Source organism: Sitodiplosis mosellana, unplaced genomic scaffold (assembly GCF_009176505.1).
Source record: "Sitodiplosis mosellana isolate CC-2019 unplaced genomic scaffold, AAFC_SMos_1.0 Smas_scaffold_47, whole genome shotgun sequence".
NCBI classification, from domain to species: Eukaryota; Metazoa; Arthropoda; class Insecta; order Diptera; family Cecidomyiidae; genus Sitodiplosis; species Sitodiplosis mosellana.
Window position 1 is genome coordinate 998,675 of NW_022595289.1, and position 13,764 is coordinate 1,012,438.

Below are 13,764 nucleotides of genomic sequence, written 5' to 3' on the forward strand. Positions count from 1 at the left end.
GCCGTACCGTCTATACAAGCGTTTGGGGCAGAGCCCCATCTGAATTTTTTCACGGTACGGCGTTGCAACAAAATAAAAAATGGTAAATGTACCTTAGCAAATCCTTCGTCTTTCAGCAACAACATGTCTTGAACCGCATCTAATTTACCCTGGAGATCTTTTTGAGATGCTGTACTTAAATCTGCACAGTAGTCTAATTTTGAGTCAATGTCCAAAAACCACTCAGCACATTCGCCTAGTTGATTTTCGAATTCTTGGTGGCTGGTCACAAACTGTCCCCATCGTGCATTCAACTCTTTAACTTTATGCGAAACTTGTTGGTATTTCGGGGTAAGATCAGTGATTTGCGAATATTTTGCAGCAGTAGCACCACCACGGTGTAATAATTGGGCTTTCTCGCTTACGTTGTCAATTTCCAATTCTTTTGCACGGATTTCCCCTTGCAACGTTCTTAGTTCATCCAGTTGACTCTTTTTCTCGTCAAGACTTGGCTTCAAGTCGATTGAATGAAGTTTATTGTCGGTGAGTCGAATCCAATTAACGCAATCATCCTTCAACTTCTCAAAATCATCCCACTGTTGAAGTTTACTTTCAATCGCTTCGATCGTCGAATGAATTTGCGAAATTAGTCCTTCCCATTCCTGTTGTGATGAATCGATCTGATTTTGTATGTTCACTTGACCAGATGCAATGGTATTTGGGACGACTTTTTCGCCAAGCTTACGAATTTGCTCAATGCGCGCCTTTTCATCATTCAAATTGACTTGTAGATTTTTTAGTCGATTCAAATTTGTTCGTAAAATTACTCGCTCGAGCTCCAGGTCTCCCCATAAATCAACCGTATTGTGTGTAGCTTCGACATAGTCTTGACAGTCTTTAACGGCTTTGCTGTACAAACTGTGATCACTAACAATTGTTTCATACCGTTCGACATAATTCTGTACCAGTTCATTCAGATGGTTGTATTTGCACATAATTTGGTCAAACTTGCTTTTAACCAATTCATTTTTGTCGGGCATATTGGTGACAATATCCTTTAAATTCAGCACGTCAGACTTGTGGAACAGAACATCATTCAATTGATCGCGATACACGAGTAATTGGCCACGTTTTTCATCCAAAGTTCCCTTTAGAATCATTGCTTCATCAATGTTCAGATTATTCAACCAATCGTCAATTGTTTCCGCACACTCTTGGAAACCGGTCCATTTCGAAAGTTTACTTTGAAGTGCACGATTTATGGCATGAACTTTATCAAACAGCTTCTCCAATAGCTGTGATAGCTCATGAGTTTGATCTCTGATTTCCTCACGACCCTCAACCGCTGTGGTTGGATATATCTTCTCTCCAAGTTCAATCACATTGTTCAATAGAAGAGTTGCGGAATTCTGCTGGTTAATGAGTTCCTGAATCGACTTCTGTTGATGCAGGAGATCGTCTCGTGAACTGTTTGGTGCAATATTGAGAAATTTGCCATAATTTTTCTCAGCAGACATTAGCCAATCGGAGCATTTCTTATATTTTTCATTGTATTGTTGATGATCCGATACGGCATTTGTGCAGCTCTTCACTATTTCTTTGGTTGCATTTTTGACCGATTGAAAGCGGAGTGATATTTGCTGTGCATCCATTGAAATACGTGATTCACTACTATCTTGTATCAAATCCGACGAGTCGTCAGCTACTTTGTCAAGTTCAGTTTCTTTTTCATTGAGATTCGCATGTAAGTTTTGGAATTTGGCCAATTGGTCTTGTTTCTCATCCAACGTATTTTTGAGTACAAAGTTTTTCAGTTCATTCTCAGCTTGCGTGAGCCAATCGCTCAGAATATCCAAATTACTCTCATAGTCACTCCATTGTTGAAGCCGATTTCTCAAGTTGAACTTTACATCTTGCAAAGTTCCTTTAAATTTATCAAAATCTACTTTAAGACCACTCAGATCACGGGCCATAACTTCCTTGCAGCGTGGTGAAAGTATTGCCGTCTTTTGTTCCACATGACTACTCAAATCGGCTAACTTTTGATCGCCATCACCGAGTGATCTTTCGATTTCTTCGATTTTACCTAAACGCTCTTCAATTGTAATCTTGTTTCCAGAATAGTCTGTGTAATTATTTAGACGATCCCATAAAATCTTCTGGTAGTCCAATTGCTGTTTTTGCATATCATTGAACGTTTGATACACATCCAAAGCTTCCTCCAGACGCGACACCAGACTATTACAAGCTTGGCACAAATCATCATATCGCTTATTGACATCATTCACAGCAGCTTGTATGTTATCGTTCATGAGAGTGTTCGCTTTGTCATTGAGTGTTTCCATTATTCTCTTATGGGCTAAAATATCTTGGTTGATTGTCTTGTATTTTAGGAGTCTAGAACGAATTTCCTGGCTCGATGTCCATCCACTAATATTTTCATGTGATACAGTATCCTCGTTGGTTTTGAGCCATAATAAAATTTGTTGCAACAAATCCTGATAAGCGGAAAGTTGATGTGATTGAGTCTGTTGTTTCTTTTGCAATTTACGAATTTCATTGCTAAGTTTGTCCCATCGGTCGTGAACGGCACGCAAATCGGAGCGAATTTTCTCTCTACCACTAGTTGATGTTTCTTGCAGGGCCTTTTCACCGGCTCCATCTAATGCTGATAATAATGTGTCCGCATTGCCACTTTCATTCATCAGATGCTCCAGTATTTTAGGGCCAACCTCTTCTGGCACAGATGCCGTTAGAATTGAATTCATCTCATTTTCAAGTGGTTTGAGCCAATTATCGATTTCCGCCCGTTTGTCATCATATTTTCGATGATCATCTAAAAGAGCTTGCCAACGGTTGACAACATCTTTGCTAAGTACGGCTAACAATTGATAACGGTTGGACAGTTGGGAAGTTAGAGATTTCAGGCGTTCGGCTCCCGTATTGTTGAAAATGTCATGGGCCTTATCGGTGAACAAATCAACTGACTTTTGCTTGTCCGCAATTTGTTCTTTCTTCTCTTTGAATGCAGCCAATTGATTGGCTTTTTCGTCAAAAGTAGACTGAAGCTGTTGATCACGGAATATAGCTTCACTGGCTCGACACCATTTAGTCAAGTCATCTAATTGCGACTCAAATTCATCCCATTGATGTAAGATTGACAGTAACTTTTCTTCATTTCGGCCAATATCTTCAAATTGATTATTGAATTCAGCTTGAAGCTCTCTTAATTCATTGTCAATAGTTTCAACTCCTTTTGGTGATGTACACTTTTTCACTATTTCACTTTGATCCAATAAATCGGCCAAGAATTTCTCTCCAGCGTTTTTGTTGGATTTAAGTTGATCCAGTGTGGCAATTTTCCGTTTTAAATCTGTTTTCTCACCGTATGTATCTTCGCATTCAGTCATTCGCTGCTTTTCTGTATTTAACCAATCTTTCAGATGTGCCAATTGGTTATTGTAATTTTGATGTGATTGGACACAACCATCTAAATTGGACATCAATTCCTGCGATTTATCGACTATATTTTCAAACAACTGTTTGATGGAGTTTAAGTATAAATTCAAATTTTCGTCTTGCGTCTCATTAACCAGCGACTGTGCTCTTTCACACACAGTGTCAACTAATGATCGATGATTTTGAATATCTTCATTCATCAGTTTATGATTCTGTAACTGTGCTCGTTTTTCTTGCAATGTAGTCTTCAATTCCGTATGATTTTGCATTGCCTGTTCAACGTCTTTAAGCCATCTGGTAAGCTGCTCTTGACCAGCAGCAAAATCAGTGAACTGTAGCAAGCATTGTTCAACTTTCTGAGTGGCTGCATTCAAATCATCGCTAAATTTATCCCATTCAGCTCTAAGGCCTCGCAGCTGCTGACGAATGAGCTCTCGACCCTCTGGATTCGTATTAACATACAGTTTTTCTCCGCGATCAATAATGTCTTCAAATGTGATTGCTTCATTGGTACGCTGATCGGTTATATTTCGCAAAGCATTCTGACGAGCTTGCAAGACAGGCAAATCACCAGTAATGCCACTGTTTTTATTCAAACTTTCGATTGCTTCGTGTAAATGATTTCTAAATTGATCGTAGTCTTCATTGAATGCCCCGTGGCTTTTCGTGTACTGTTCATATTTACCAATGCTCTCTTTGTATAGGTTCTTGAGCGCTTGATAACGGGTAATAATTCGAGAAACACGACCATTTATGTCACATTCACCCTCAATATCTTTGCACATATTTGACAATGATGCAAATTCGGGCTCTTTCGCAACGATTTCTTCATTCAATTTTTGCAATTTATTCAAGTGTGCTTGTTTTGTTTCATACGTACTCTTCATACTTTGATCTTTTAGTATATTTTCTACACGTTTAAGCCAATTTTCGATTTGCTCAATGCTTGAATCAGCTGCTGTCCATTTGGTATGCAAATCGTTGAGCTTATTCTGTGTTTCTTCACACTGAGCAATGTAGGTGTCCCACTCGCGCTTATTGTTCTCGAATGCATTGATCAGAGCCGGATGCCCGGAGGGATGCGTTTCAACTAAAACCTTTTCAAGTTGGTTTTTGCAAGCGTTGATAATTTTATTGCCTTGATTTTTCTCACCGATTACGTTGCTCAAAATCTCTAAATTATGCTCGGATGTGTCTTTGTCAAAGGAGTTATCATTGTTAAATATATCGGCAGTTTGTATTTTCAATCCCTTCAAAAAGTCTTGGGCACGTTCAGTTATCTGGTCATAGGATTCATGATTTGTCACATTTCTCTCGCAATCAGCAACACGGCGGCTCAAATTTTGATGCAAGACATCGTATTCTTTGATCGTGTCACCAACTTTTTCGATTGCTTCAATGTCAGCCATCGATTGTGCTTTGTCTTGCAGTTGTTTCAACGCACTTTTGTGCAGAGTATTATCTTGCAACTGAGAACGCAATTTCTGGAGGGCCAATTTTTTCTCGATTAAATTTGGATAAAGTTCACTTTGTGTTCCGATTTTACTCTTTGCATCGTTTAGCCACTGTTTGATTTGTGAGAAACTTTCTTCAATTGACGTTTTTTTTATCAAAAGGGATTCAACTTGAGACAAAAGTGAGTTCGCCTCATCGTGAATATTATCGAAAGTTTCACGCGGCTGTTGTCTTCGATTTCGAATGCTATCACGGTCTTCATGAGTTACCATCGGATAAAGTGTTTCGGCGGAACTGACTAAATCGTTAACGTGGGCTTGACCGGTGGACAAATTGCCAACAAACGCTTTGATCAGATTGAGTTGTTCACGCGTTGGCCCAGATCCAGGTGATCCCATTCGGGCCAATTCATTCAGATAGATTCGGGCATTTTTGATCCAATCATTACATGCATTTTCATTTTTGCCAAAGTTGATCGTAGCTTGCTTTGCTGTTTTCGCTCGATCCAATAAAGTGGCTACGCTCTTGACGGCGCTCTTATATCTGGTTGCAATATGATTTACAGTTTGACCAACTCTTGTCTCAAAATTTGCCTGCATTATCTTTTCGGCTATGATTTCTAATTTGTTGATTTCCGGTTTTTGAATGTTGATATCTTGGTCAAGGGCACACAGTTCGGACAATTTGTCATCAATATTGGCCAAATTGATTTGAGCGGCCGATTCATTCCGCACTTTGGCTTCGATTTCCTTCAACCAATTTGTGACGGCTTCCAACTGTTGCTCATACTCATTCCAAAGCGAAATGTTATTATCTAGCGCAGCTGTCGTAACAACACATTTCTGTTGTATTTCACTCAAGTCATTATTGAAACGATCTATGTCATGTTTAATCATTTCAAAATTTTCGGGCGATTCAATTCGATTTAGAACATCAATTGAATCAGATATGTCTGCTTTACGGGCTAAGCAATCAGCTAAGCCGGCCTGTACATCAGCAATCGATGATTTTTTCACCTCCAGATTATATTTGTCGCTGCTGGGTTCCGGAACACACCAGATAATTTTTTCCTTTTGTGCACTGATCATTCGCTTTAGCATTCCAATCTTATCCAAGTGGAATTTTTTCAAAAACTGTGAAAGCGATGATTCAATTTTGTTTGCATGCGTTGCAATTACATCCATACGCTTCTGAACGTTACTGAATTCCTTTGGAACAATCGATTCAGCAAATGTTGGATATGTAAACTTCATTTCATCTATGCGCATGCGTAGATTATCCAGTTCACCTTCTTGTTCACTTAGCTGTCCTTTCAATTCTTGGCATTGCATTAATCGTTCGACGATCACCGTATTTTCGCCCGACATATCATCGCATTTGATTAAATCCTCCCGAATTTTGTTGATTGCATCACCACAATTCTTCACTGCAGATCGCAAATCTTTTTCTTGCTCTTCAAAGTTGGATGAAACTTCGGCGAGATTTAATGCATTATTTTCGGCCTCTGTAAATTTGTCAGCAAGTGCATTTGATAGCTCGGTCAATGCGGGAATTTCAATTCCTTTATTTATTTTTACCAGTTCTGCTATTTTCTCTTTGATATCTGAATACATGTTCGAATATGTTGGTAGCTCAGTTTTGTATTTGCTTAACCGAATCGGACTGTACTCGATTTCTAATGTATTATTAGCAGCATCGATTAGGGATTGATTGATGTCATCTAGCCACAAAACTAATTCTGATTTTATTTCTTCGATTTGATTCCAAATGATTGCTTCTGTTTCAAAAAGATTTGCATTTTGAGCAATTTGATCGTGCAGCTGTTGCCATTTTCTGTGTGATTCCTTTATGTCATCATCAATGTGGCCAGATTGCGCGTTGTCCAGCACTTTGATGAGTTGAATACCCTTACGTTCCATATCATCGAGAGCTCCTTTGGATTTCTTTATTTGGTCTAAAGCTTGCTTAGATTTTACAGACGTTTCAATGAGCTGTTGTTCACCTTTCGGTGCTGGTTCGGTAGTATTGTACAATTTTTCTGCTTTCGAAATATCTGCCTCGAACCGCTTCTTTGAATTCAAGTAATCTTGTAAATTCTGATTGACAAGAGAATATTTTTGTAATTGATTTCCAATATCTGCTTGAATCTCATCCCAACGCTTATTTAACAATAGCATAGATTCTTGAATTGCCGGCATACTCGAAATATCTTCTCGCATTAACTGCGTTCCTTCATCATGCATTTTCTCTTTTAACGGTGTCTTGCTTTGCAGATCGGCATAAAGTCCATTAAGATCCGCGATATTTTGTTCGATGTTGTCGGCCGGTGAACGAGCAACGATATTGTCCAAATTCGATCTAACACCCAACAAGTATTTCCCCAAATTATTTTCAATTTGAATGAAGTTACCCTTTTGAGCTTCAATTTTACTTAGTGCAGCTATCTGATTTTGAGCTTTCAGCAACAAATTATGGAATTTGTTCTCTAAATCATTGATAATTTGTTGCGTATTCATTGGTTTTCCAGTATGGGCGTCTTTCAAATAAATCGCTGGATTATTATCGATTTCGTTTGCGTCGATTCTCTTCGGCCCAATGACATCAATGTTGGCAGTTATTTCTTGTATAATATTTTCCAACGCTTCGGAATTATTCGTTTTATCAGCTGATTTGTCCAATTGCTGTTTAATGTGATTTGCATTCGATTCAATATCGTTTTTCCAGCTCAAGAATTCCGACCATTTCTGTAGTGCTTGCTTTTTCCGCTGCAAATCGTCCTCGATATTTTGGTAATTCAGCACAAGGGCTGTGTATGAATCGTTAATAGTTCGACTTTCTTCCGGGTTTGCGTTGAGAGTCATATTCTTCACTTCTTCATAGATTGAATTGAATAAATTCTTCATATCACCGTGTTCTTGTAACAAATTGTGCACAATTTGAAGATGTGGTTCCACACGTTCAGTGACTAAATCTTCAATCTGTGCGGCTTGATTGCGTAACCGTTCCATCGAAGTGCTGAAATTAGCCGATTGCGCATTGAAGTCTTGTCGCGAGATGATGGCATCAGACACGACATTTATTTTAGCTCGAATGCCTTCTGATAGCTTCGTTACTCTTCCTCTCAATGCACCAATACGTTCTTTCGTAGCATTTAGTCCATCCGGAGCCAAATTCGTTGCGAGGTGTTCAGAGCTCTGTGTCAAGGACACAATTTTGGCCAATTGCTCCGAAATATCGTTGTTGAATGTCTTCAAATGTATCAATTCTTTTTCCAGTTTGTCGACGTGAGGGGTATTCTCAAGCGCTGGTCGTGTCAATAAAGCATTTTCACTCTTTTCAATCCAGTCCTCCAATTTGACTGCGTCATTATCAAATGACTGCCAGGTCGCAACTAATCGATCAAACTTGTTCGCAACTTGTTTTGCATTGTCATGCACCGAACTCCATCTCGAATTGACCGCGTCCAATTCGTCGGGCGCATTTGTTCTGCATGTCATCAAATTGTTGAATGATGCAACAGCGTTTAGCTTTTCCTTTTGAAGTTCGCATTGACTTGCAAATTGTCGTGCTTGTTGTTGCAATGTCACCGCTTCATGGAGTGAAGCTGGTTTCTCAGCGACCAAACTGAACCTTGACTCTGAACGTTCAATCCATGGTTTTATTTCTTGAATACCGGTCTGATACTTTTGCCAATTTGCTAGGTCCTCTTTCGTAGTTATTGCTTGATGATTTACGTTTCTATTTATTAAACTCAACATCTCTTGCAATTTTGACACTTCTCCTCTTAGCCGCTTAGCTTCAGAGATATTTCCTTCTTTTGGAGCTAGCTCGCAAGCGTCACTAGCTAAAATATCCAATGCTCGCATTTTCTCAGCAATGACCGCTTGGAGTGCTTCAGTTTTCAGGACGCGTTCTTCAGGGGAAATTTCTTGCGATTGGACTGCTTCGATCAGCTGTGGAGCTGAGTTTAGGGCCCAATTTTGTAACTCTGCCACCCGTGTTTTGTAGTTATTCCAACGGAAATTATAGTCTTCCAAATAATTAACACGATCTTTCACATGTTCCATTGTGTTGAAAAACTGTTTCTCCAATTCCGTCACTTCTTTCTCGATCATCGGCTTCTTTGTCACATCGGTAAGTGGTGTAAGCTCTTTGCATAAATCGTGGAGATTGGAAATCATTTGGCGTGATGCTTGCTGCAATGCCACATTCAATTCACGCTTATTCTTCAAGTCCGAGCTTACATTTTGTGGGTCGGTTTGTAAAGGTGTGATTGATCTCAATTCTGTTTCAGCATTTCCGAGTAAATGTATAATACGAGTTTTCTGATTTGCGAATTCGTTCCAAACATTCTCGGTGCCCTTTAACTCGCGTAGTTTATCAGCAGTTTCATTATAGGCATCATTCCAGCCAGTTTCCAAACTTTTAATTTCATTTGGCATAAATGATGGTGCGTGGACGTCCTTACTCAAATCACGACCACGTTGTAGCATTGACATGATATGCGTTCTTTGATGATCCAATTGATTAATGGCAAATTGTTGCTCTTGAATCATTTGCCGTAAGTTGTCCAAACTTTCCGGCTGTGCCGCTGAAACAGTTTGGTCTTTAACCTTTTCCAATAGACACACGACTTCATGCACCTCTTTGCGATATGTGTAACATTTGGAAAACACTTCGGTTTTTACCATGGTGATTTCAATGGTCGGTATCAACGTTTTGTATCGACCAATTAATGCTTCTAATTTTTGTTGTTCCTCTTTGGACTCCGTTTCACTCGCGTACGGTAACAGAGAATCAAGTGTTTTCACCAGCCATTTCATATCTTCTCGCTTTGCGTCTGCATCCTGACATATTTTCTACAATTGATATTTAAAATTGAGATAAAAATAATACTTAAAGTCTACTAAAAATTATTTATCAAATTATTCTCTTAAATTGTGTGATCATTTACCGCTAATTCCTTGAGCTGCATGCGAACACAATTAAATTTCTTTTATCTCGATTTGTTCGATAGTAATTGTTAATTTGATTAAAGAATAAATAATTATTATTTTGTACTGACCTGAAATACAAGCCTCTCTTTTTCGAACTCTTCGGATGTATTCACTTCCTTAACGATGCTCTTGAGTGTGTTGTCCACAGTGTTCATCCAGTTGTTCATAGCATCGAATTTCGAACGGTAATTTTCCCATTGAATTGGAACTTGTCGTAATAACTTTTGCAAGTCTTCAATTCGACTCGTTATGTTCGACCATTTGATATTGGCATTTTGTAGAATATTTTCCAAACTTTTATCATTGGGTTTACAGTCAGCGTATTTTGCCGACATTCGTTTCATGTTTTCGAAACAAGTTTCCGCTTGACCGATCGTTCCCTTGTTGGTCAAATAATCACTGTGACGTTGCGATATCAAATCAATATCTTCGTTTCTATTTAGTGCTTGTTGTTCAAATTGAATTTCTTTCTCAATATCCTTGATAGTCTGGTTAAAGTTTTCTTCATTCAAATTAAATTGCAAATGGATTAAATGCTGTGGCGCACGTTGTACGACATCTTCCCATCGTCTTTGTAGAGCTTCAACATTTTCAACAACCTTTTGTTGCTCTTCCATGGGTATTGTTTTCAGTAAATGTTGTCCACTCGATAGCAAATTATTCATCCAATCATTATTGATATTTTCAAAGAATATCTGACGTTCCTCAATCATTTTCGAGGATTGAATATGTCGCTCGGTAAGAAAAACTTCTGCTTTGTATATCCAATCGGCGACGATGCGTTCATCTTCTCTGAATGCATTCCAACAGCCATCGGCATCTTGCAAACGTTGCTCCCACTGCTGTGCATTTTGAGTTACGTAATTGAAACGATCATTCAATTGATCCATTTTCTGTTGAGTATCGGACACATCTAGCACATTTTCATTTGAATTCAATTTATGCAAATTTTGTAGAACATGATTTTTGCTTTCAACCATTGATTGGTAGTAACGTGTTCGCGAAAAGAATGCACGATGTCGGTCCAATTGCTCTTGTAATTTATCACGATCAGCAGTAAGTGAGTGCGTTTGTAGTAGTGTTTCGGCATCATTTAGCCAGTTATGTACCTCCTTTTGTCCTTGCTCAAGTGCATCTTGTTGTGTATGTAGTTGATGGAAAAGGTGTAGTTTGTTCGGAATTTGTGATCGAATACGCACAAGTTGCTCTTTTTGCTGTTTCAACGTATTCATCATAGTTTCAACTTCAGTGCGACTCATATTAGGCAACAGTGATTGTATCATTTTGCTGATTTGCTTGAACAATTCTTCAACATCATCTAATTCAGTAGACAAAGTTTGAAGGTTTGCACTGTGACTTGCAATCGATGCCGTTGTACACACAACTTGCTTTGTCAATAGATTCTCTGCCTTACTCAACCACGAATTCAATTTTTCGGTTCCCTGGCGATATTCCTGTCTATTTCGCAGGATATCACTTGAATTCACATATTGCTTGGTGTTTGCATATATGCTATCGAAACGATGTGAAAGTTGATGGAATTTATCGCGCAACTCTCCGGCGATTTCTGGCTCGCATGTTGCAATAAGGAAATTTGCTATATCATGCAATTCCTGATGTTTGTCCTTCCAAAAGCTAATATCTTTGAAAAATTCCAATCGCTCATCTTCCGAAGTGCGTATTTTCTGTTCAGCTCTGCACAGCCATCCTTCGAATTCATCTGCACCGGCATTCCATCGGTGCCAATTGGTCACGACTTCTTCCAGCATATTTTGACAACATTTCAAGTCACGTGATATACGCTTCCATCGCTCTTCAGTATCGCGCATAAATTTTTCTACTTCATAATTATCTTGTCGTGTTAAGTTGCCATCACGTCTACACTCTTCAACTACATATTTCATGTCTACAAAAGCCTTGGCAAATTCTTCGAAGACCATGTTCTTATGAACGAAATCATTGTAATGTTGAAGCATTTGTTTTGATCTGTCCACGCGCCCAAATTTGCCACTCCACAAGTGAAGTTTGTTCTCGATCAGATTCAAGAATGCGATTATACAGCATTTATGTTCCAAAAATTTCAAATTCAAGCGTCGTTGTTGTGCTTTGGGTCCGATATCATGGAGGCGTTGTTCAAGGCTTCGCAGCTGATCAGACGGTATAGGGGCCGACAATGGTGATTGTTTTGCACGCAAGAATAGTTCTTTGATTTGATCGTAGTTGCTGAAGAATCTTTTGTGTTCTTCAAGCTTTTTACTTATTATTGCTGCTGTCTCTTCATTCATCGATGTTGGTATCTCATCATGGTACAACAATTTTTCGGCATCTGCCAACCATTTTCCAACCACACCAAAGTCACCCGGTAAATTGGAATCTAATAGCCATAGCCAGTATTGCAATTGGAATTGATGTTGATTCCACAACTTGTGGATATCCTCCCATGAGGCTTGCGTTAGTGCAGCAATATTATGATGGGTAGTAAGCAAATTTTTCAACTTGTTGAACAGACCTGCATGCGCATCAGCATCTGATTTGGCTGCTAGATAATCGGAATAGACATTGGGTAATTTTTGAGTTCGAATAAGATGTTCATAGTGAGAAGTTCGTGACCGCAACCAATGAACAAACTCATCATATTCTTCCTGTAAAGTTGTAGCTCCATCGCGTGAAACACCCTGTAAATAAGATTTTTCTCTTCAATAAATCACACTCTTTCTCATCATATATGTATCTTCATTTCAGATATATTGTACTAAATTCACCTTAGGTTCAGGATATTTATGTAAGAACTGAGCAACATAAGTCATAATACTTTTCTCTTCTGGTTTGGGAACGTCTACGTCGTCGGCATCAAGTAAACGTGCAATACCTAATTTACTCTCCGCCACATCAAATGCTGTGTTCAAACGTTGTTTATTTGTGGTCGTTGACTTTCGCATTTCGGCCAAATTTATTAAATTTGCTTTAATCGAATCAATCAATGCTAAGAAAGCTACTCCATCTCTCCAACTTGGGCCAAAATCACGTACCTCTATGCCACTATCCCTGAATTCAAATGAAATTCGTATGAGATTATAGTTTTTTTTAACTAGTTGCCAGTTTTATTTCTGTTTTTTTTTTCACTAAATTGTTTCATTACATACTTTGGCAATGCATTCGATACCCAATTGAGAAGAGTTTTCCTTGCACCTTGTTTCCATTTTTCAGCTTTTACGTCGCTCGATGCAACCGCAGGTGAAGCGGCGGCACTGTCCAAAGAACTTACCGAGCCACTAATTCCATGTCCTAAATATTCCAAAGCACGGCTATTTTCTTCAATCTGTGGAATTGGAAATGAATGAATACATTTTGAACAAAAGTTCAAATAATGAATAAAAATAAAATAAATAATGTCAAAAGACATATATAGCCAAATCATATGAGAAGTGAAACATTTTGAAGCATGTTAACAAATATATCTACAAATCTTTGCTATAATTGTGAGGCATTCTCATTATTAGCGAGTGCATTTGGAAGTTAATATGACACATATTATTCGACAATGATTAACTTGGATCTATTGGGTCTGGGAATTAATCGTGTCGATTTTTCAAAAGATGGCGTAACTTTGCATGGTTGTATCGGGCAATACTTTTTTCTTTTTCACATGAGTGGTCTAGTGTCAAACTACAGAAATCATCATCTATCATTTCATCGAAGTTTGGATAAACATTTTTTTTTGCGCCTTAAATATGTCAAATTTTGTACCGAAAAAGCAACATTTCCCGCAAGCATTAATTTTTTGCTTTCATTTGAAGAAAACTGCGGCTGAAGCGCATCGAATGTTGGTGGAAGCCTATGGTGAGCATGCTCCATCGGAACGTACATGTGAACG

The 13,764-nt window shown here is 38.6% G+C and overlaps 1 protein-coding gene across 6 annotated transcripts in view; it reads right to left on the bottom strand.

Annotated features, from left to right (window-relative positions):
• Positions 1-13,764, bottom strand: part of LOC129570207 (muscle-specific protein 300 kDa) — a 67,622-nt gene that overhangs the window by 37,833 nt on the left and 16,025 nt on the right. For all 6 annotated transcript variants that reach the window (XR_008688103.1, XM_055449715.1, XM_055449718.1 and 3 more), the window contains 4 exons: positions 13,034-13,209; positions 12,653-12,935; positions 9,959-12,565; positions 93-9,752 (listed from right to left, as the gene is read on the bottom strand). Coding sequence is in view for 5 of the 6 variants with exons in the window: in XM_055449715.1 (XP_055305690.1) it covers positions 93-9,752; positions 9,959-12,565; positions 12,653-12,935; positions 13,034-13,209 (12,726 nt within the window). In the remaining variant the exon portion in view is untranslated. The remainder of the gene's footprint in view (positions 1-92; positions 9,753-9,958; positions 12,566-12,652; positions 12,936-13,033; positions 13,210-13,764) is intronic.